Source organism: Myxine glutinosa, chromosome 6, assembly GCF_964187855.1.
Source record: "Myxine glutinosa chromosome 6, kmMyxGlut1.1, whole genome shotgun sequence".
Lineage (NCBI taxonomy): Eukaryota > Metazoa > Chordata > Myxini > Myxiniformes > Myxinidae > Myxine > Myxine glutinosa.
The window spans coordinates 177,112,181-177,137,046 of record NC_136266.1 but is presented as its reverse complement, the minus strand read 5'-3'; the positions used below and the strand labels follow the sequence as shown (position 1 = coordinate 177,137,046).

General features: G+C 42.9%; 1 protein-coding gene across 1 annotated transcript in view; it reads right to left on the bottom strand.

The window, feature by feature from the left end:
- The window catches only part of LOC137429501 (uncharacterized), a 278,822-nt gene that overhangs the window by 130,937 nt on the left and 123,019 nt on the right, over positions 1-24,866 (bottom strand). The window contains exons 23-26 of the mRNA XM_078781105.1: positions 19,335-19,396; positions 18,618-18,703; positions 11,800-11,906; positions 11,046-11,167 (exon numbers count right to left, since the gene is read on the bottom strand). Of these exons, the coding sequence (XP_078637231.1) occupies positions 11,046-11,167; positions 11,800-11,906; positions 18,618-18,703; positions 19,335-19,396 (377 nt within the window). The remainder of the gene's footprint in view (positions 1-11,045; positions 11,168-11,799; positions 11,907-18,617; positions 18,704-19,334; positions 19,397-24,866) is intronic.

Here is a 24,866-nt window from a genome sequence, read left to right as displayed (position 1 = left end):
TTAAAAAAATATATCTCTGCATTTTCCTCTCCAATACCTCCTCACACTTTACACACACACCGGCCCATGTTTACATATACACACACACACACATATACACCCACACACATATACACATACACACACACGTACATCGACACACATGCACACACACACACACACACACACACGTACAGACACATATACACATATGCACATATGCAAATATGTATACACATATGTATCCACATATACACATATATACACATATATACATCTCCACACACACACACACACACACACACACACACACACACACACACACACACACACACACACACACACAACAGACACACACACACACACGTACAGACACATATACACACAAACACACACACACAGACATGTATATACACATACAACAACAACATGCATTTTAAGGCCATTTTCCCTGCTAGAGCGGGGGTTAGCCTACATACACATACACACACATATATACACACACACACATATTCACGCGCGCACACACACACACACACACACACACACACACACACGTACACACGTACACACACGTACACATGTCCCACATGTATATATCCCACATCCCACATGTATATACATGTTTAAAGTGTACGTGCCCTTCCCCCCTCCCCCGCCCGGCAACGCTGGGTACTTCTGCTGGTAACGAATAAAATAAAAACGAAGAAATAGGTGGAATTGGCTGAAATTCGCTCGGTGAATTCACGCGGTGTATTCGGTTCGGCTCGGTTCACTCGGTTTAAAGAAAAAGCGATAATGTCGACATGTTGCTGTCTGTGTCATGTTGGGCGGTGTATGATACTCGTTGGCTGTTGGGCGGTGTATGATACTTGTTGGCTGTTGGGCGGTGTTGTGCGGTGATATGGTGTATTTTAAAAAATATATCTCTGCATTTTCCCGCGTTGGTGACACCGAGTCGTTCTTCATCGATCGTCTCATTCATTTTGGAAATGGAAGTTTCCACGCAACGCATGAATTGTCACGATCCTCAAGAGGAATTTGTCTCGTAATCATCAAATGATAAATGGCAAGTAAATTATATTGTGGAAAATTAAAGATTTCAAATAAACCTATTTAAAGTGTATGCGCACATAACTAATAAAAAAAAACGAAGAAATATCTCTCGGTAATTTCCTGAAACATATTTTACTTCCGGCTAATATGTTGAATGAAATAAAAACGAAGAAATATATGTCGGCATCATTGTTGACGTTTTTGTGACGACTATCATCAAACGAAATAGTAATATATCATAACGGAAAAGCAAAAGCGAATTTTTAATATATATCGACACATTGCCGGCGGTGTCATGTTGGGCGGTGTATGATACACCATGACGCGATTTTAAAAAATATATCTCTGCATTTTCCCGCGTGTGTGGATTGTTCTCAATTATTGCTGACACCGAGTCTAAAAGTAAAACCATCGATAAAAATGAAATCATATGGTGAGTTAGATTGGAGATAAAGGCGTGAGAGAGACTCAATGGCCTTGAAGTTACAGGCCTTTGAGAATTCATTTCGTTCTATAAACGGCAACTTTCATCGGATTTTCTTCCCGAGTTTTTTTTCAACCGAGTCTAAAACTATGTTAGCGACTGTGAAAAATGAAATGATTTATCGAATTCGATTTGAAATAAAACTGGGGGAGAGCAAGACACCACGGGCCTACAAAACAGGACTCAAAGCTATGCGAGTTAATAAAATGGTGGATATTTGTTTATAGCCACTCCCAGAATGGGTGGAGCTATGGGTGGAGCTACTCTGCAAACCGAGTAAGCCACACCCCGGACAGACACCCAACAGATAGACAGACAGACAGACAGACAGAATCATCTACGGCTATTATAATATAGATATTATATATATATATATATATATATATATATATATATATATATATATATATATATATATATATGTGTCAAAATTTTGAACGAGGTACAAATCCCAAAAAACACACATTGATTGCTTTAAACCTATATAACTTTGTCCCAAATGTTCTGAATTAGTACATTTAGGTGTCATCTTGTAGAACACAATCACGGCTTTCAGAAAATGTATAGTTTTATATACTTTTTATCAATTATCTACATGTTATAAGCCTCTGAACCTCACAAAATGGTGAAAAAGGGCATTTATTTAGTATTTCGTTACCCTTCCAAGCCATGCATTCATTATAAAAGCCTTTTTCAGATACTTTTCACAGCTGGAATAAAAGTAGATCTATATAACTACTCTACTGAATGTGTTTTTGTGTTACTCATGTCAGTTCCTGAGTCACAGCTCCTCCTCATATAGGATGAAGCAGATGAACCGTAACGTAAGAGATATTTATATAAGCCCTGTTTTACACATATCAGCGTGTTCCATAGTTCTTCTTTAGGGTGCAACAAACAGCACTTATATGTATGTATTAACTCTGTAAAAATCATTGACCTCCTTTGTTTCTCTGAGACACAACAAGCTTGAGTGTGAATTTAGAAACCATAACGGTCTCTTACGTTACGCACGTCATGCTCCCTGTAAGCCAGGTAAGTGCATATCGAAGTGAAATATACCATCAGACCATCACATTAGCTTGAATTATATGCCATTTCAAAAGATTGGGACGCTCCTGGTGTGTTAAGTACGCAAAACTAGCCGAAACAGCATCTTCGGGAAGAAGAGGAAGGAATTCATATATCTTATTTTGGTCTCTTACGTTATGCTAACAAGGAAGGGAAACTTTGACCATGAATAAAAACGGAACCTCTGGGCCGATCGGTGTCAGTTTGGCTGCGTTTGATAGCCCAGGCTTAGGGCTTTAAGGATATCAAGGTGATTTTTAGCTATTCCCCAAAAAAATTTTTGACCCCTGGGAGGCCCAAATGTACCTCGTTCAAAATTCTGACCCATATATATATATATATTGCAACGGTTTTGAGATTGGCACATATTGATCATTAAAGGTTAAAGGGTTGCCCCCCATAGTTAGGCCACGAGCAACACGTAGGCCACCTTGTAGTATTAGTTATGTCATAGTATGTGAAAGTATAGGCCATTTCCCCTTTTGATACCTGCGTTGTGTAAAGACATGAGTTTAGGTCCCCTTCATTTTTGCGTCCACCCTCCAATTCTACCTCTATGGGCATAATTGATCCCGCGCCCCATTTGACTGACCCGCTCAGTTTGTTACGCTTTGGCTGCCAGCAGCATTTTGCTGCCCTTTGTTCGCTCACTAGTCGAGGAACACGAGGTAGGCCTAAGAAGGAGGAGCGCAGGGTCGGGGTGGGGTGGCGTCAAGGCGGAGCATCAGAGGCAATGACGGTAAGAGCCACCAGCCAACCAGGGCTCTAACGGCATGGCGTGAGGGGGGCGTGGAGAGGCGCATCTGGTAAGTGCTAGAACGTTCGTGGGGCATGCCTTTATAAGTGATTGCACAAAGCCCTGGAAAGGACTGCCGAGGACTCGCAAGGGGAGAGCGCACATGAGAGGACTTGTTGATCAAGTGGACTTTGAAGAACTTGATTTGCATCTCTCGCTTTGGAGGCATTGCCCTATATCTCGAGTATAACGTACGCGCCGGAGGAAAGGCAGCCAGACGTGCCGGTGGCGAATATCGCCTACTCAGCCATGCAAGTGAACGCGGTAATAGCCGCCAGTGATCACCGCTAACCGCCGAAGTCCGCTCCCTACCAAATCGCCCCGTATTAACCCTTGTGCGCCAAACGACATGCGGAGAGCTCCTGCCCTCTCTACTTACCATCTGCACGGGACGAACCGGAGACCAGAGGGAGCTGCACGAGAGCCATCCCTGGACGTGGTGAACATCATCCTGCAGCTGCAAGCCCCGTGTGAGTGTGTCTGTGTGTGAGACGGGCCCGTTTGTCCTGGGTAGTAAGTTAAGACTGTTTTAAGGCTGCACTGTGTCCCCTTTTTCTGAACCATTGTAAATAGTGTAAATAAATCTTGTTATTCCTTCCTTACTAATTCGATCGCCTGTGTGATTTCTCCATTGGGTAAGCGTGGCACGAATAAGATCGCTAGAACCGGGGTCACCATATAAACGGCACGGATCGCTTGTACGCACGGCTCAGCGTCTCAACACGCGTGATTCGTGCGGGGCTTATTTCCTCATTTCAGGGCAGCACGAGTAATTAGGTAATAGCGATTCTAGTCCTAGTACCCTATTTTGCGCTGTCCGGGAAGGACGTCATAGGTCCCGGGTCCCGTTGGCCAGTCAAAGACAAGGGGTCTAATCCTCCCTTGGTAAGGGGAGAAGGCCGGCACTGAGATCCACAACATTTGGTGTCAGGAGTTTGGATTGGGACCCGAAGTGCGCTTAACACACTCGAAAATTACGAGCGACCGAAATTTCGTATTAACATCTAAATTTCATTCGTGCCATGGCTAGCCAAGACGGTCGAATGTCGGTGGGGGTAGAAGAAGAGGTATCTGATGAGGAGTTATGATTGATAACCCAGGACCCCCGGGAAGAATTGGGAGAAATGGAAGAGGACATTGAGGAGGGGCCGGCGGTAGGGGTAGGAAATGGCGGCGCCTCGCACGTGGTGGCGAGAGCCGAGCCCGCAGCGCCAATGGAAATGGGCACCTTCGTGGCGCAAATCAAAGCATGTTTCGTGGTGCAAAGTAATGAAATGAATGCAAAAATGGATGCCATAGGTGGCCATTTGAAAGAATTGGGGGACAAATCCACCCCGGGACATAGAAAAAATGGGTGGCCAATTAAAAAAAATGGGTGGCCAATTGAAATAAATGGGGGACAAATCCACCCTGGAATTGGAAGAGTTAAAAAAACTGGCTGGAAAGCAAAATGGACACCCGAGGGGAGTTAATAAAAAAGATGGGGGAGGACATAAGGCGCAGGTCGAGCGGGAAAGTCGCATTGGTATGCGACGGGGTAGCGCGATGTGAGGAACGCGTGGAAAGCCGGGTAGAGCAGAGCGTAGTTTAGTTGACCGGAATAGAAATCGCGACTCGGGGTGTGGAAAAGCCGATGGCCGCCGAATTGGGAAATTTTATTTTATGTGCACCGGCGGTCGTTGAGCTAGAAATAATTGAAATAAAAGAAATAGTTGAAATTGGGGTTGAAGAGACGGCAGAGTTAGTACATGTATCACGGGAGATTGAGATGGAATTTACTCAAAGTCTGGATTCACATCGTGATGTCGTGCTGTCTAACCCCAATGGAAGTTTGCAGGTGCTGCTGCGGAAAAGGGTCCCAAAGGTGAGTAGGAGCGTGTATGGTGCGAAAATGTTTGGCGCAAAAAGATTTTTCGTGCGCTTGGGATCGAGACGTAACCCGGGCGCTCGAGGAAGGTCCATGGGGAGGTGTACGAGAGTGAATGGCGCGCGTGTGCGAACGGCACCGAAGCGCGAGTGTGTAACGGGAGAGTGTGTTACCAAGAGTGAGAGCGAATGCACAACAGAGTGTATGTGTGAAGAGTGCGACACAGAGTGTGCGATGGCCGAAGAGGGTGTGCGAGAATGCACACCGGAGCATGTTGTAGAGAGTGTGCGGGAGTGCACACCAGAGCACGTGATTGGGTGTACAACAGGAGATTGCACACCCATGGGTAAGTGTGCGCTGATTGGGTGTGTACCAGAAGAGTGCACACCCGTGGTTGTTACTGAGTGCGTAACAAAGGAGTGTGCGCAAGTGAGTGCGCCTGAGTGGTGTGCACCTGAGTGTGCAAGAGAAGAGTGTGCACAGGAGAGTGCTGTGGTAGAATGCGGGGAGTGTATGGGAGGCGCTGGGATGCCTTGGTGTGGAATGGGTCTGGAAAGGATCGCGTGGTGTGAGAATGTGGCTCAAGCATCGACCCAGACCGGGGGGTTAGCGTTTAGGCCGACGTATAGCCGACGCGAGCTCTCGGGGCGTGGTGCGCTTTGTGTGCTGCGGGGACCGGCGGGATCGTTGCCACAGTGGCGCGCACAATTCGGGCTGGACCCCGCCCTGTATGGTCGGTGCCGTGCCATGGCGAAAGAGGCAAACGGCACGTTTCAAGGGGGTGGGGGGGGGGGGGGCGGTAGGAGAGGTCGGAACCTCGCCCCCTGGCGGGCGCGGTACTCCGACCCGGGGGAGGTTGGGTCATCGTGCCGGGGACCGAAAGGCTCCGCGCAGAGATGGCGCCTGTAACCTAGGCCCAACAAAACCTCCTCCCCTGAATCAAAAATGCCGGACGGACCCAACCAACAGGAGACCAACCACCCGTATGCATTGCTCGGCTTTTCGAAGCCGAGCTGTGACGAAAATGTATTGCCGCACCGAGAGGCTCCAGTATAGTGGACAAATGGCAGTAGTATTTGGGAATGGTACCCGGCATGGGGGAATGATCGTTTTACCATCCCTCACAATGGGGGCACATGAGCATTAGAATATGGGGATGGCAGTGTAAGCTAGCCAGGGGCAGGCTAGGATATTGTTCGGGATTTAGTAAATGACAATAGGAGACGGAGATTTAAGTAGGGACATTGGTACAGGTAGAGGGGACGTAGAGAGATTAGAAGGATGATAATGACGAGGGAGTGCTTAGTGTAAGGGAAGACGGGAAAGCACGAGTTTTAGAGGGAAGTAGTCAATTAGATGATGCTGTGTGTGTGTAGTAGTGTGGAGAAATTGTGGGTGTGTCTTGGGCTTGAGCAAATGAGGAATTGAATGGGAATCACTGTGTGCTTGGGCTTGAGCAAATGAGGAATTGAATGGGAACCACCATGTGCTTGGGCTTGAGAAAATGAGGAATTGAATGGGAACCACCATGTGCTTGGGCTTGAGCAAATGAGGCATTGGTCGGGGATGACCAGAGGTGATGTATGAGTGGTGTATTGAGGACAAGTGGAGTTGTGTTGGAGTGTATGGAAAGAGGAATGAGAGCACAAGAAGTGTGCAAGAGTACTTGGTGTGTGGAATGAATAGTGTGGAATGCTTGGTGTGACATAAAAGGTGTGGAATGCATGGTGCGAAGGAGTGGATGGGGGAGGATGGACCCCTTCACGGATACCCGGGGAGGGTAGTTTAAAGTTAGGTAGAGGGTTTAGGTAAATTGTTTGGATATTGACATCTGTGGTGCAGGAAGTAGCATGAAGTGCTTGGATGGGTGCATGAGTCTGTGGAATGGCTGGGCATGTGGGCTTTGTTGGTGTGTATGGTTATTGGGGCACTCCGCCACTGGTAGTCTGTCGGCCAGGTGAGGCCGCAGGTAGGCTCTGGGAGCCAGTCATTTAGAGTTCAGAGTTGTGTTCAGTGGGGCCCGAGGATCCAGGAGAATGGCCCGGGTAGCCCAATGCCAGAGAGGGCATCAGAGGGGTGAGAGAGCCAGGAGGGGCCTTCCCCGATTTAGGGTAGTCGCAAGAAGCAAGGTAAGCTCGGGTGGCGACCTCAGTGGCGGAGGTGTGCAGGTAGTTGGACCTGCTAGTGGAGCCACATGACCCAGCCCCGAAATTGTGCAAAGGCACAGTAGTGAAAAATTGGGGAGTGAGACCCAAATTGGATGGCACCACAGGGTGGGTCAATGGGAATTGGTTTTTAGAACCACATAGTGTAACGATGGCCAATTGAATTGGCAGGCAAGACCCCGGCTAGTGTAACCGAGTTAATTTTATTAGAGTATAGTTAGGATGAGAAATCTCTTCACACCATCCGCATCCACTCACCAAGGGAGATGGAACTCCACACCAGGCTTTGTGAACTATTTGCATGGTAAAGACGCATCATGACGTGAGTGTGACATTATGTAATTCCATCTCTTCCTTCTTGGGAGGGATTGGAAAACGAATTTGGTTTAGAGGGGGATACGGGGGACAAGATGTAGTGACGGATTTGTAAATTGTAAATACAGGGAAGGGCAAGGGTAGTGGAGGCTGACATGTGGGGTTACGAACGGTTCGGGACGAGCTTTCTCTGCTCGCTCTCCCGCGCCCCTCATGTTGCATTGCCTCGTATTGATGTGTACCCTTGCGCCCTTTCCTCTGCTAACTGTGCTTTGTCTTCCTCCCCACCCATGGACCCATTTTGGAGGGGAAGTGTGCAGGAACCCTGAACTGTGCAGCTGCGCCTGGCTACACTTGTGCGGCGCCCCTGCTACCTTTTGCTGCACCAATACACCTTATGGACCACACATTCTGTGGCCTCGCATCTTTGCTGAGCAGACATTTGCTGCAAACGTTACCTTGCACCTGCGGACCACTGGCTTTAAGTGGCGTCAATGTCACACAGTTGGACCATAAGATTGGCCCTGCTGGCAGATAAAAACGAACATGGTTTGTACAATGTATTCTGGTGTGTCAGGAAAGAAGACCTCAAGTTTTTATTATGGCACACCGAAGACGAAGCAGGAAGCAAGAAGATGCAGCCAAGCAGCAAATATGACATTTGAAATGGTGATTGTGCATTTTTGTGTATTGGTGTATTGGTGCATTGTGTTTTCTCCCCTCCAAATTTCTTTCCACAAAAGAACAGGTCCTGGGTTATAGAGATGTAAATAATTAGTTTAGTGTTGTAAATAACATGCTCCCCACCGGCTTTATGTTTAGTTTGAGAATCAATTCCACAATTCGGTTAGCTGTGGGTGTGAGTCTGTTAGTTAGTACACAACGCAGTAGGTGGGACATATCTAGTGTTGTAAAACTGTCACATACAGGGTGTTAGATTAAATGTAGAGGGAAACCACATCTAAGTGTCACACGTAATTTAAAGAGTAGTCCCAAACCTTTCTCAAAACCGGTCGTTCTCACCTGTGTGGGTTCGACTCGGGGACGAGTCTGGCAAGGGAGGGGGGCAGTGCTACGGTTTTGAGATTGGCACATATTGATCATTAAAGGTTAAAGGGTTTCCCCCCATAGTTAGTCCACGAGCAACTCGTAGGCCACCTTGTAGTATTAGTTATGTCATAGTATGTGTAAGTATCGGCCATTTCCCCTATTGATACCTGCGTTGTGTAAAGACATGAGTTTAGGTCCCCTTCATTTTTGCGTCCACCCTCCAATTCCACCTCTATGGGCATAATTGATCCCGCGCCCCATTTGGCTGACCCGCTCAGTTTGTTATGCTTTGGCTGCCAGCAGCATTTTGCTGCCCTTTGTTCGCTCACTAATCGAGTAACATGAGGTAGGCATAAGAAGGAGGAGCGCGGGGTCGGGGTGGGGCGGCGTCAAGGTGGAGCATCAGAGGCGATGATGGTAAGAGCCACCAGCCAACCAGGGCTCTAACGGCATGGTGTGAGGGGGGTGTGGAGAGGCGCGTCTGGTAAGTGCTAGAAGGTTCGCGGGGCGTGCCTATATAAGTGATTGCACAAAGCCCTTGAAAGGACTGCCGAGGACTCGCAAGGGGAGAGCACACGTGAGAGGACTTGTTGATCAAGAGGACTTTGAAGAACTTGATTCGCATCGCTCGCTTTGGAGGCATTGCACTATATCTCGAGTATAACGTACGCGCCGGAGGAAAGGCAGCCAGACGCGCCGGTGGCGAATATCGCCTACTCAGCCACGCGAGTGAACGCGGTAATAGCCACCAGTGATCACCGCTGAAGTCCGCTCCCTACCAAATCGCCCCAAATTAACCCTTGTGCGCTAAATGACACGCGGAGAGCTCCTGCCCTCTCTACTTACCATCTGCACGGGACGAATCGGAGACTGGAGGGAGCTGCATGAGAGCCATCCATGGACGTGGTGAACATTATCCTGCAGCTGCAAGCCCCGTGTGAGTGTGTCTGTGTGTGAAACGGGCCCGTTTGTCCTGGGTAGTAAGTTAAGACTGTTTTAAGGCTGCACTGTGCCCCCTTTTTCTGAACCATTGTAAATAGTGTAAATAAATCTTGTTATTCCTTCCTTCCCAATTCGATCGCCTGTGTGATTTCTCCATTGGGTAAGCATGGCACGAATAAGATCGCTAGAACCGGGGTCACCATATAAATGGCACGGATCGCGTGTACGCACCGCTCGGCATCTCAACACACGTGATTCGTGCGGGGCTTATTTCCTTGTTTCAGGGCAGCGCGAGTAATTAGGTAATAGCGATTCTAGTCCTAATACCCTATTTCGCGCTGTCCGGGAAGGACGTCATAGGTCCCGGGTCCCGTCGGCCAGTCAAAGACAAGGGGACTAATCCCCCCTTGGTAAGGGGAGAAGGCCGGCGCTGAGATCCGCAAAAAAAAAAAAAAAAAAAAAAAAAAAAAATATATAGCTGTTTAAACCACTGATCTGACTGCCTGACTGATATTAGTGTTTGGCACCTTCCGGGTGTAGTAGAAAGCTTAAATTTGGCAAGCCAATGGGCATCGAAGCCAGTACACAGGGAAAAATCACAGAACCGTCGGAAAGCATCCATAAATTAACACTTATGTAAAAAACCCTAAAGGCATATGTAAAAGCATAAACAAACTAAAAAAACCTCAATAAATATCTCGCATTTGAAAATTGTAATTTATATAACTATAAGCTGTGAAATACACATGACAATAATGTCCATAAATGAAAAAAAAAAAAGAGTCCGTAAATGAAAATTTATGTAAAAAACCATAAACGCGTAGGAAAAAAAAAAAAAAACCTCAATCGATATGAAGCATTTGAAAATTGTAATTTCTTTAACTAAACTGTGAAATAAAAATCTCAATGAAAATTTATGTAAAAACTGCAAACACATCTGTAAAATAAATAAAAGAAAGAAGACGTCATGCAAGCATGATACTTGCAAATCCCCCCCCCCCCCCGCCCCCGCCCCACCCCTGCCACCCCAAAAAAGGGTTAATGAAGACGTTAATGAATGTATTCGAAGACGAAGACGGTTAACTAGAAGACGTTAATGAATGTATTCATAGCTATAGAAACCAAAGCAGTTTTTTTATGGCTCATTGTGAATTGTGGATGAAAAAAATAAAATCTGCTGCCTCATGATGTAAGAACCCCAAGTTTAAGTCATATACAGTGGAGTTCCTTAGTCTGTTGTCTCCTTGCATCATCGATAAGCTGCGATCATGGTAAAGATAAATCCCTACGTCAAGGCCTTGTTGGGGCGACATCACTTGCCTTGGTAGAAGTCAGTCTGGCATTCATAATGGCTTTGCTGCTTCCCATGGTAAGATTAACCACATGCAACAGCTGTCTCTCCATAGAATCAGGGTCATTCACCAGATCCTTGACTCGCAGCACTGTACACACATGTGGCATCAGGGTCAGGTGAGTCCGTCCATCACGTGTGAGCACACTCTCAGGGCAATTAATGCGCAAGTGTGCACATTGTGGTTCTAATTTGTTACATTTACAATCCGTGTCTCTCTGTTCAAATAGTAAGTGATGTAAACACCGTGTTATCTTCACTTTGCATCTCTCGACCGAAATAATTGTTGGGAGGATACAAAGGCAGAAGCCATTTATCATGAGGCAATGGAATGTGGTGGAGCTAGTCTCCCCTATTGGGTGAACCAAAGTCTGGAATTTGGCCAGGGTAACAGCACGCAATGGTCTACTCTTTTCAAAGGTCAACATTGGATATTTGACATACATTTGTAATTATTCACAAATTGGGAAGCTGGATTTGTGTTAAAGCGATTAGAATTTGCACATCAGATCATCTGACTTAATCATTTGAAAATTTGTGTTACAATAGATCTTGGAAGCCAATGTTACAATGGCATTTGTAAATGCCTATTAGACATCAGCGACGATGTAAAAAAAACCTAAAAAGGTAAGTGTCTTCATAGCAGAGTGATGCGAAATTTTGTCCTCAAGTGTCTTCATAGCAGAGTGATGCGAAATTTTGAAATAAAAAACAAATACATACCGGGCACATTCTCATCAAGATCGAAGTTGTCAATTGCGAAACCTGTGGTGAAGTTTGTCATGGAACCAAAGTCTCTGTAGAGTGGGTCCAGAAGGATCTTCAAAGATCTGGTGCATCACATGAACAATCAGTCAAAATGCTATTCCAAAACCTCGTTCACCGAACAGACCTCATGGCTGGTTTTCTAATTCCACAAATGAGAAAAAAAATTGGAATTTGGTTCCGACATTCAGTCTGTTTTTAGGCCACATCACTTTATTACTCAAGTCAAGGAATGAGTAAAGAATAACACTGAAAATCTCAAAGGTTATTTTGAGTGATTCTACTTATAATGTGGTTGCCCAGCGATGCAAAAGAATGATCTCCCACACCCACTGAATACTCAGTTGTACAAGTTTTCCTCCGAAACAGTGTATTGATCATCATAATCATCATAAAAGCGTACAATGACGGTCATTTCCATTATGAAAAGTCAGACAAGTTCTTTACCAATTCCAGTTTTTACAGTATGGTTATTACTCACCATAAGATCAGTTTTGGTGCATTAATATATGTATATATATATATATATATATATATTGTTGCGGATCTCAGAGTACAGCACTCGCGAAGCGAGCCACGACTCAGGCCGTTAACAAAAGGACGAAACCCGACTATAGCGGTTGGCCAAATCGTGCCACAGGTACTCAATGGGGAAAAGACTAAGACGATCGGACGAGATGAAGCAAAGAATAAGAAGGGTAAAGGAGAAACAAATATGGTTTATTCACTATCTAAAAGAGGAAACGAAAGAAGGGAATATACAGAAGAGGAAACAAAAGGACATAGGGCAACCTTATACACTCTTATATAACACACCCCTGACAAACAGACAGACTCACACGAAAGGTAGCTGGTAGGGGAGGAAGGTCCAGGCGGATGGTTCCAGGCGAGGGGATGGTCCAGGCTCTGTGTCCGCGGGTGAAGGACGGCTGGCAGCTTGACATCATTGGCACGCGACCGGACCTTACAAACGCGAGGGGCTGGGATGAATGCACGTATAGCATACCGAACGCCCTCAAAACCACGGCAGTTCGTATTGACAACGATCGTCCCAAATGATCCTCTGCGCAATGTTCTTATGTTCCCCGCCTCTGCGCTGTTCTCTCGCCTCTGCCGATCTCGTTCATCTCCCTCGGTCTCTCCGCATGAAAAGGCTTTGCGCTCCCGCTTTTATTGGAAGCCTCGCGTATCAAGCCGCGTCCGCTTTGCTCCGCCTACCTGTGAACACGCCTCGGCCCGGATTGGTCACAAGGGTTCATCAGTACCTCCCCTCGTGACGCGTTGATGGGGGCCACGCCTAGGTTCCTGGCCGCTCCTCCCTTTTTCTCCCACTCTGACCGCGTGCGTAATGGCGGCTTGGGGCCAGCAATCAAACCAAAAAGGGCAGCGAACGCTACAATACGGCTACTGGCACTTTGGAGAGAGAGAGATGATTGGGGATAATTGAAGGGGCCTATCTTATTTGATTAATACAACGCAGAGTCAAACTATTGGAAACAGATCCTTAACTGAAACATAGACTAATGAAATAACTAAAGAAGAATCTATGGGGTCCTACGTGTTGCAATATGACCTAACTAGTGTGCGACCTTTGAACTTCACACAAAAAATGGGAGTATTTACAGGGGATTATTTATAAGGGAACATTTACAAAAATTTACCAAGTGGAGGGTTCTAAAAACCACAACAATATATACACACGTTTGTCATGTACATTGAAGATGATGTATATACAGGATGAAGTGACTATTCATGTGAAGTTATTTAATTTAGCATCTCCCATGCTCATGTTGTGTTGTCAATCTGTCTCAGTGATTATTATGGCCGATGTTCACAGCTTTCATCTTGGAAAGGCTCCACCACATCTTTGATTCTCGTCAAACACGTTGAATCACCTTTGTTGTAACAAAATCGACCATATTATAGTTTTCATCATATTCATGAGGTATTCTCGTTTTTTTCCCCCTGCACAGCATCAATCAGTTTACCTACCCCTCAATCCCAACATACCTCAATTCAAGAGGAATGTCAATAGATTCCTCCTTTCTGTCTAAAATCTATACTTTCCTTTGTGTAGCCCCCACCTCGAGTGGCCTGAAAGACTTGTGACGGGCAATATCTCATGTATACTAGCGTGATTCGGCGTGCTCCGCGCGCCTCACCACATGTCGTTTCAGAGGGATAGGCATCCTTGACCATTTCGCTGTCTTTTGGGTCTTCAGGGTCTTTGGGGTCTTCGGGGCCATTTGGGTCTTCTTTTGAGCCTCAGGGCCTTCAAGGGTATTTTGGGTCTTTGGGGTATTTTGAGGCTTCGGCGTTTTTGGGGTCTTCAGGGTCTATAAGGGTATTTTGGGTCTTCAGGAGGTCTTGGTGGTCTTAAGGATCTTGGAGGAATTAAAGGGTCATCAAAGGTCTGAGGGGTCTCAGCAGTCTAAACGTAATTAAGTGGGTTAATTAAGAGGGTGTTAATTTTGTTTGAACAAGAAGAAGACGTTTTCGTCGCATTTAAACATAACAGCATAACCATATATGTTTGCTCTATTATATTTACTAGTGAGGTACCTGTGCTACGCACAGGTGGGAGGCCAGAAGCAAACAGGCAATGCAGAAACGGCGAATGCTAAAGCATGAAACCAATAAATTCCACATTCCTGTAGCACCTTCAGTCGCACGTCAGACATGGACAGCAAGTTCGTGAAGGACTTCCATGAAAAACGTACCTGTTTGCAAGCGAACAGGTACGTGTGTTCCATACACAGTCAATGGCGAATCTGCATATGGCGATCCGCGAATATCACGTTTAGAAACTAAAAACCATCACGGCATTCCGTCATTCACTTGAACTCAATATCTCTTTCTTCATTCCAAACAGCATAACTCCAATCACAAATTAAATAACATTAATATAAAAAATAAACTTTTAACAACATTCATGACATAAACAAATATTTAAATACTGATGTGAAGTTCTGTACAGTTGGGTGAACACAATTACGAATTCAAAATCGTAATTGTATTCGCTCAATTCCAATCATCAATTGATACTTTAACAAAACGATTAACACGATTAACATTTAACGATTTAACATTACGAATGAATGACGGTTGTATTGGGATATTATCAAACCTGCGCATTGCGTAATCTGTCCAGTTCTGGATTCGCTGCAGGTTCGTAATTCTCATCAAAATCTACACAGTATTTGTAGAATTTCAATAAAAGCCACATCACTGTTCATATCGGTAAATATTATTCCATCGTGTTTGGAAAAACTGGAAAATTGGAAAACTTAGAAAAATTGGAAAAACAACATGGCCTATTTTACTCCAGGGGGTCCAAGGATTACCCACCCAAAATTTCGTTGCGATTGGTTCAGCCGTTTTTGCGGTACCTTCGAACGGACAGACAGACAGACATTGGTGAATTATAGTAAGATTATATATATATATACAGTCACGTGAAAAAGTAAGTACACCCCATGTAAAGTTTTGACTTTTTCAACATATTTCAACATACAGCTATTTGATCTTCATTTCAACAATATTGATAGATAAAGGTGATATAATATAACAAATATCATGAAACATTTACATTTTATAGTCCATTGTATAATTTAAATAAACATAAATGCAAATTTCGCATGTGGAAAAGGTAAGTACACCCCGACATTTATCACTACTTGAAATACCTAAAATTAGAATCAGGTGCACCAGCTCAGGTGCAAATGATTAGAACATCGTTAGAGAGGACCTTGGAGGAACCTGTCTTATTCAAACCTCAGACATTTAGTTTGGTTTGCTCGTTGTTGTTGAAGTGTTTGGCGTCACCATGCCTCAATCAAAAGAGCTCTCTGAGGCCTTCAGAAAGAAGGTTGTAGATGCCTACGAGTCTGGGAAGGGATTTTAAAAGATCTCCAAACAATTTGAAATCAATTATTCGACTGCCCGGAAGATCATCTACAAGTGGAGAAGATTCCAAACAACTGCCAACTTGTTCAGGCCAGGCCACCCCAGCAAGTTCAGCCCGAGAGCAGACCGCAATATGCTGAAAGAAGTCTCTAAGAACCCCAGAATGTCATCACGGGACCTACATGTAGCCCTTGCCACTGTTGATGTCAAAGTGCACGAGTCTACCATTAGAAAGAGGCTGCACAAATTTGATCTACATGGGAGGTGTGCCAGGAGGAAACCGTTGCTGTCCAGAAAGAACATCAGGGCAAGACTAAAGTTTGCCAATCAACACCTCGGCAAAGATCAGCACTTCTGGAACAATGTGCACTGGACAGATGAGTCAAAGGTAGAGCTATTTGGCCACAGTACCAGAAGACATGTTTGGCGAAAACCAAAGACAGCATTTGACCACAAGAACCTGATTCCAACTGTAAAGCATGGTGGTGGAAATATTATGGTTTGGGGCAGCTTTGCTGCATCAGGGCCTGGGCAGCTCACCATCATAGAATCCACTATTAATTCTTCATTGTACCAGAGGGTGCTTGAGGATAATGTGAGGCCATCTGTCGGAAAGTTGAAGCTCAACCGAAGGTGGACCTTGCAACATGACAATGACCCTAAACATACCAGTAAATCCACCAAGGAATGGCTGAAAAGAAAGAAATGGAGGGTTCTGGAATGGCCAAGTCAAAGCCCGGATCTAAATCCCATCGAGAAGTTGTGGGGGGATTTGAAACGAGCTGTGCATGCAAGAAACCCCTCAAACATCACACAGCTGAAAGAATTCTGCATGGAGGAGTGGGCAAAAATTTCTCCCAGTCGATGTCACAGACTGATAGACAGTTATAAGAAATGCCTACTTGAGGTTGTTTCTGCCAAAAAGGGCAATACCACCTATTAGAGCCAGGGGTGTACAATTTTTTCCACATGCGAAATTTGCATTTATGTTTATTTAAATTATACAATGGACTACAAAATGTAAATGTTTCATGATATTTGTTATATTATATCACCTTTATCTATCAATATTGTTGAAATGAAGATCAAATAGCTGTATGTTGAAATATGTTGAAAAAGTCAAAACTTTACATGGGGTGTACTTACTTTTTCACGTGACTGTATTGTTCTATTGTATTGTTCGTGTCTGTACTGTCTTGTATTGTACTGTACTGTACTGTATTGTATATTGTATTGTATTTGTACTGTATTGTTCGTGACTGTATTGTGATATATTGGTCTTATTGTTCGTGACTATCACTCAAATGCTATTTTTAATCTTTTTTAAAAAGGATTAAGGCTTTTTATAAATGAAAACAACGATAAATACATTTAGGGATACCTTCTCTGGTTTGTTGTCTTCGTGTTTGATTACAAATAGGATTCGCTCGTCTGTTGCACGTTTTACATATTTCGCCAATCTTACAGTTGTCATTCTGGGAACTTGGTTGAGCTCCATCAGGCTGCTACCTTCTTCTCGTCTGGACAGGTACATTCTCGGGATGCATTGATTTTTGTAAAACATTTGTGGATGGTGAAGAGTTTCCTTGTTTTGATATCCAGTTTATTGACTTCTGATTGTGGCCAGTTTATTATTCCGCAGCTGTACTGGAATACTGGTATTTCGAGTTGATTTATGGCTTTGATTTTGTTTCTCAGGGAATTATATCACACACTTCTTAAATTATAGTATGATTCTATTTCAAATAATTATTCTGTAATATTCATTAAAATATGATTTACTTATTTAAATATGTCATATATAATTAATATATAATTATTATTATAAGCACATAAGTAACATTAATCCACTTTGGAACATTCATTTTAAATGAATCCACACACTCATTTTTCACTGTTTTGTAGTGTTATCCTTTTGGAATCTTTTAGATCTAGCAATGATTCCTCCTATTCCCCTAACCCTCTACACACTTTTATTTTTATTTTTTTGTATACAAGATCGAGGCTCGTGCAAGAGATAACATTAATGATTTAAAAAAAAAAAAAAAAAGGACACATAAAACGAAATAAAGGGAGCGGGAGACAAGATGGGGAGAGAGGGGGAAGCACACAAGTACAACATTTGAGAGCAGGGACATCAGGAGATCTGTGGGAGGTAGACGGCTTTGGGGGAGGAGGCGTGGGAAGGTGGGTGGGGGACGTGGGAGAGTTAAAAAAACAAAAACACATGGACACTGCTCGGACTTCCAGGAAAGAAGTCGATATTTCAGAAAAGTGGATCTGGGGTGAATTAACAGGGGTAGAAAAGATCAAGGTTTTGGATGGGAGTAGATAAGAGATGGTGGTGACTTCTTTAAACTTTTAGATATTCTCCACCAAAATATACTCCTATCCTCATCTGAAACTTTTATAATTCCTTCTAAAAGGTCATTGCTGTGCTTCGGATTTAAACATTTTGTTTAAAAACTAACCGTGCATTTTACACCCTTCTTTTGGCTCACGGAGCAGCTTGCCTATAAATCAGATGCAGGAATCAATCAATCAATTGATTGAATTGAAATCAGCACAAAGAAAATAAGAGACATCATTGCACTCTTACACAAAGTACAAGGACATCGTCAGACAATGGACAAATCATCACAGTATATGGGATTTGAACCTGTGGTCCCAGCATCATGAGTGAAGTAGCCAGATGGGGACGACAAACAGGTGAACACAAACAACTGCTTTTCCGAAGTCCGTTACATTTTGTCTCCTTTTAATCACATTTGTAACCTGACCCTTAAAGCTTCTTTCATCCATAACATTTTTCCTCTTACACAACCTTGCTTCATCCTCATGCTGTTATGTCCTTGGTTCATAAGCCTTACATGTTCATAGCATGCTGTTGGTCTTCTGGACCTCCAATCAAAATTTCCTCAAAGGCAGCACGAAGGTTTTCCCATAATTCCAATGCCTGAAAATAGTGCAGGGTGGGTGACATTCATTTTGTGTAAAATGCTGACTTGATTCGCTTTGTTTACGAACATCTGTTGCCTCACATGAACATGATAAATGAATACAGTGGTCATGACTCCAGCAAAAGCAAAGAACGTGACTCGTATTCATGGTTCAAGAAGCAGAACAAACAGAGTGCATGGAGTGTGAAAGGTGGAGTTAACTTTCGGCACAAACATATTCGGCACCACGCCTTACTGTGCAATCACAAACAGGACAATAACTTGTGTTATCATGTCACAATCAGTACAAGAATATACAATGGAATATATAATATACAAGATAAACAATGGATATTATAAACTAAAAGTTGATTTATAAGTGTTTTACTATGGTTTGCCACGAATGTCTCTGACAAAGGGTTAACACTCAAAATATCAGCCTCCTTGGTTACCATGGTGGCAAACAAACCTGTAGTTGATAAAATCCAGTAAAATAATATGCCTTATTATCAGTACAATATTATTATACAATACAATAGTGCATAATTTGTATTATTATTTTACAATACAATATTATTAAAAAGTTACAATGTAACAAATCGTACAACAAAGCATAATTCTTCATTATGAATAATAAGCAACACGTACATTTCCAGTGTTGTTCTTGCTGTTTTGCCAAAGATGTTCTTCCCCAATGTAGGCATCTAGATCTGAACAAGAAAAAGGAAAAAAAAGTCACCCTAAAATTTCTCCAATAAAATTTTAATAGAAAAAAAAATTCCCTAAAATTTCTCCAATAATATTTTAAAATAAATAAATCTCCTGAAAATTTATCAAATAAAATTTAAAAACAAAAAAATCTCCCTAAAATCTTTGCAATAAAATTTTAATATCAAAAAACTCGCTTAAATTTCTCCAACAAAATTTAAAAATAAATAAATCTCCCTCAAATTTCTCCAATGAAATCTATACGATAAAAAATTTCCATAAAATTTATCGAAAAAGATTTTTAAATATAAATTTCCCTAAAATTTCACAGCAACTTTCACTGCAGCCAGCACCAGATATAATCCTCAGCAAACATGGCATGGTCAGCCAGTTCATGAAAGACTTGGGCTTAAAAACATGAAGACCAAAAAACAAAAAAACAAAGAACAAAAAAAAAAAAAAAAAAAAAAAAAGACCCGGCCAATCCCACAATAAAGTGGAAATAATTGGGGCCGTTAAATAAGTAGTTGTGGTGGTGGTTGGTAGGATAACTCAGACTTAACACAATTGCTATTGAGAGGTCTCATCTGGGTTTGATTCCCGACCGGTACCACGATACATAATTCTCATCCTACCGATAACCTTTAACACATATAACCATTATACCGTACCCGACTACATTTCAAATCGCCAATAAACTCCCACCTACAGGTAGAAAAACACACAGCTCCCACAAAAAAAATCCTACTGGCCAGAATTCACAGCATAAATATAACATGATCTCTCTCTCTCTCTCTCTTGACATACAATCCTTCAACTAGATCAATAAATCAGTCAGCCATTTAAACAACAAAACAAGCGTTATGCCTAGGTCCCCCGTCGGTGAAGTGATGTGAGTTGACAAAGTGGAAGACGCAAGGCGGCCATCTTGGATTTTGACGTGGCGACCCAATTTTCAATAGCGTTCTCCCTTATGCGTCGATACACCCACACACCAGATTAGAAGTTAGTAGTTCGTTTCTTTTTCAAGATATTTGGCTCACAAGTTTCAGACATATATATGGTGGCGGCCATCTTGGATTTTGACGTGGCGACCCAATTTTCAATAGCGTTCTTCCTTATGCCTAGATACACCCACACACCAGATTAGAAGTTGGAACTTTGCTTATTATTCAAGATATTCCGCTCACAAGGTTCAGACATACATGGCGTCAGACATACATGGCGGCGGCCATTTTGGATTTTGACGTGGTGACCTAATTTTCAATAGGGTTCTTCCATATGCCTAGTTGCACCCACACACCAAATTAGAATTCGGTCCTTCGCTTACGCACGGACGCACGCACGAACTTCCGCACACACGCACGCACGGACGCACGCACGCACGCACGCATCCACACACCAAATTAGAATTCGGTCCTTCGCTTACGCACGGACGCACGCACGAACTTCCGCACACACGCACGCACGGACGCACGCACGCACGCATGCACCCACACACCAAATTAGAATTCGGTCCTTCGCTTACGCACGCACGCACGCACGCACTTCCGCACGCACGGACGGAGGGGAAAACCATAGTCCCCCTTTCGCTCCGCGGTGCGACAGGGGACAATAACAGCAAACAACTATAACGGCACTTGGTAGAGCGTTGATCAGTTTTTATTTTGTATCCAACTGCTATGTCAGATCTGGATCTGGATCTGAACCAAAATCTAATCGCTTTGTTCTTGTCACCTACCCAACTCATTCACCAAGTTTTGTCACAATTCTTCCATAACTTTTTGAGATATTGTGCTATATATAGTTTTTGGCCCTATCTTTTTAATGAAGACGAATCACTTAAAAAATTCTAGCATCCGGATTCGGATCTTCCCCAAAATCAAATAAATTCTTCCTTGTCCCAAAATTCTGTCACACCCAACCTGTCCACTGAATTTCGTCCGAATCCATCTATATCTTTTTGAGATATCCTGCTCACAGACAAACAGACAGCTAGGTGTGAAAACATAACCTCCGTTGACCTTTGGTGGCGGAGGTAATAAACATATTCCCTGTGGAAACATAAAAACTTCAAGCCCAATTTCAACTCCAAAAATTAACTAACTGAATAAACAATGAAACTCATAACTCAACTCATAATAACTCAATAATATAATAATATAATAATATAATAATATTATTAATAATAATAATAATAATAATATAATATAATATATTATTATTATTATTATTATTAATATATTAATATTATTATTATTATTATAAATTAATTATTATTATTATTATTAATTTATTTATTATTATTATTATTATTATTATTATATTATTATTATTAATATATTATTATTATAATAATAATAATAATATATTATTATTATATATATCAATAATAATATAATACTCAATAGTAACTCAATAAACTCCCAATCAACAGCCGACATAGATAACATCAAAATACTCAACAATAATATCACAAACACCTCATAAACAATCAAAAGCAATAAAATTTGGAAAAGTCTATAAATCAAATGGACTATAATAACACAAGCAGTATAAAATTCTGGAGAACAATTACTAACGTTCAAGGATCCAAAAACAAATTCTAAAGCCACAGCACCAGATGTAATATCCAACTTACATCTCAAACATCTGGGATCCATCCCGAGCCATCAACAATCTCACTCAAACATACAATTACTCTTGGACACAATAAAATACCCTCAAATAACCCGGCCTATACACACTGTTTTCCTCCTTTGTGCACAATCCAAGATCTTGGAAAGATTAATCCTCAATGACTTCAATCCGCACAGCCCCCCACCTCCCAAAATGGTTTCCATCACCACCACCCTCCTCTCTACACAAAAACAAAGAATTCTGCATGGCTTTAATCACAAACCTCCATCCCTCCCCTCCACCCCTCTACAGTTCTCATTGCAATACACATCAACAAAGCCGTTGACATTGTACCTCGCCATATTTTCATCAACAAAACAGACAGCAGTGCTCATTTCAAATGTGGATGCCAAGATGCGGACAAATACTCCCCACAACATTCCTCTCCTATGCAGATAACCTCAAGATAGCTATAGACAACATTACAAAACACAACAGGCCGCCAACTCACTTCTGCAATATATATATATACAGATTCTGGAAGATTGGCTCACCCAAACCAAATGAAAGCATGACCTTCAAAATCCACAATAACTCTCCTTATCCCAGGTAAATCCAACTTGCATCCTCACATTACTGTATTCAACCAATCCCTCCTGATAGACAAATACCCAATAATCCTTAGCTTCACTTTCGATACACACATATCATTCACTCAACACGTCATAAACATCAATGCCAAAGCTACAGCGCATTCAGAAAGTATTCAGACCCCTTCTCTTTTTTCACATTTTGTTATGTTGCAGCCTTCTGCTGTAATCGTTCAAATTCATTTTTTCCCTCATCAATCTACACTCAATACCACATAATGACAAAGAGAAAACAGGATTTTAGAAAGTTTTACAAATTTATTAAAAAGAAAAAACTGAAATATCACATTTACATAAGTATTCAGACCCTTTGCTATGACACTTGAAATTTATCTCAGGTGCCTCCCATTTCTCTTGATCATCTTTGAGATGTTTCTACACCTTGATTGGAGTCCACCGGTGGTAAATTCAATTGATTGGACATGATTTGGAAAGGCACACACCTGTCTATATAAGGTCTCACAGCTGACAATGCATATCAGAGCAAAAACCAAGCCATGAGGTGGAAGGAACTGCCTGCAGAGCTCAGAGGCAGGATTCTGTCGAGGCACAGATCTGGGGAAGCCCACAAAAAAAAATCTTCTGCATTGAAGGTTCCCAAGAGCACAGTGGCCTCCATAATTCTTAAATTGAGGAAGTTTGGAACAACCATAACTCTTCGTAGACCCGGCCGCCCGGCCAAACAGCAATCGGGGGAGAATGGCCTTGGTAAGAGAGGTGACCAAGAACCCGATAGTCACTCTGGCTGAGCTCCAGAGATCCTGTGTGGAGATGGGAGAAACTTCCAGAAGGACAACCATCAGTGCAACACTCCACCGATCTGGGCTTTATGGCAGAGTGGCCAGAGGGAAGCCTCTCCTCAGTGAAAGACACATGAACACCCGCTTGGTGTTTGCAAAAAAAGCACCTAAAGGACTCTCAGACTGTGAGAAACAAGATTCTGTGGTCTGATGAAACCGAGATTGAACTGTTTGGCCTCAATTCTAAGCGTCATGTCGGGAGGAAACCAGGCACTGGTCATCACCTGCCCAATACCATCCCAACGGTGAAGCATGGTGGTGGGAGCATCATGCTGTGGGGGTGTTTTTCAGCAGCAGCGACTGGGGGACTGGTCAGGGTTGAGGGAACAATGAACGGAGCAAAGTACAGAGATATCCTTAATGAAAACCTTAAACAGAGTGCTCAGGATGTCAGACTGGGCCGAAGGTTCACCTTCCAACAGGACAATGACCCCAAGCCCACAGCCAAGACAACGCAGGAGTGGCTTAGGGACAACTCTGTGAAGGTCCTTGAGTGGCCCAGCCAGAGCCCTGACTTGAACCCAATCGAACATCTCTGGAGAGACCTGAAAATGGCTGTCCACCGACGGTCCCCATCCAACCTGATGGAGCTTGAGAGGATTTGCAGAGAAGAATGGCCGAAAATCCCCAAATCCAGGTGTGCAAAGCTTGTCGCGTCATACCCAAGAAGACTCGAGGCTGTAATCGCTGCCAAAGGTGCTTCAACTAAGTACTGAGTTAAGGGTCTGAATACGTATGTCAATGTGATATTTCAGTTTTTTCTTTTTAATAAATTTGTAAAACTTTCTAAAATCCTGTTTTCTCTTTGTCATTATGGGGTATTGAGTGTAGATTGATGAGGGAAAAAAAGAATTTAAACGATTTCAGCAAAAGCATCAAAAGAAACTTATCTTATTTATATATATATATATATATATATAAACTTAACATCCAAAGAAACTTATCAAATCTTTAGAAGGACACTCATTGAAATTGAAATCCTCCACGCAAAAATGAAAAATATTTGAACACAGAGGTAAAGTTCAGCTATGTTTACTAAACACATGTCAATAAACAAGAGGTTGCCTCAATCACAAAAAAGCAAAAAGCAGGAACATCACAAGGGGTGGTGCAACAAAAGTCACAGCACTGCAACACAAAGGCACGCACCTGAATACAGTCAAAACAAAATGACACAGGAATGGACACAGCACTCCTAACAGTCAAGGACAGAATGACAGCAGTCCTCAATATCGTGTGTGTCCTCCCTGAGCTGTGATAGAGGCTGCACACCTCCAACGCATGTTCTGTACCAGTCATCTGATGCAGTCCTGGGGAAGTCTGTCCCACTCCTCCTGCAAGCTTTGAATGAGCATTTCCGATTGACAGCCATTTATCTCCTCGATGCAAGACGTCGACCAAGC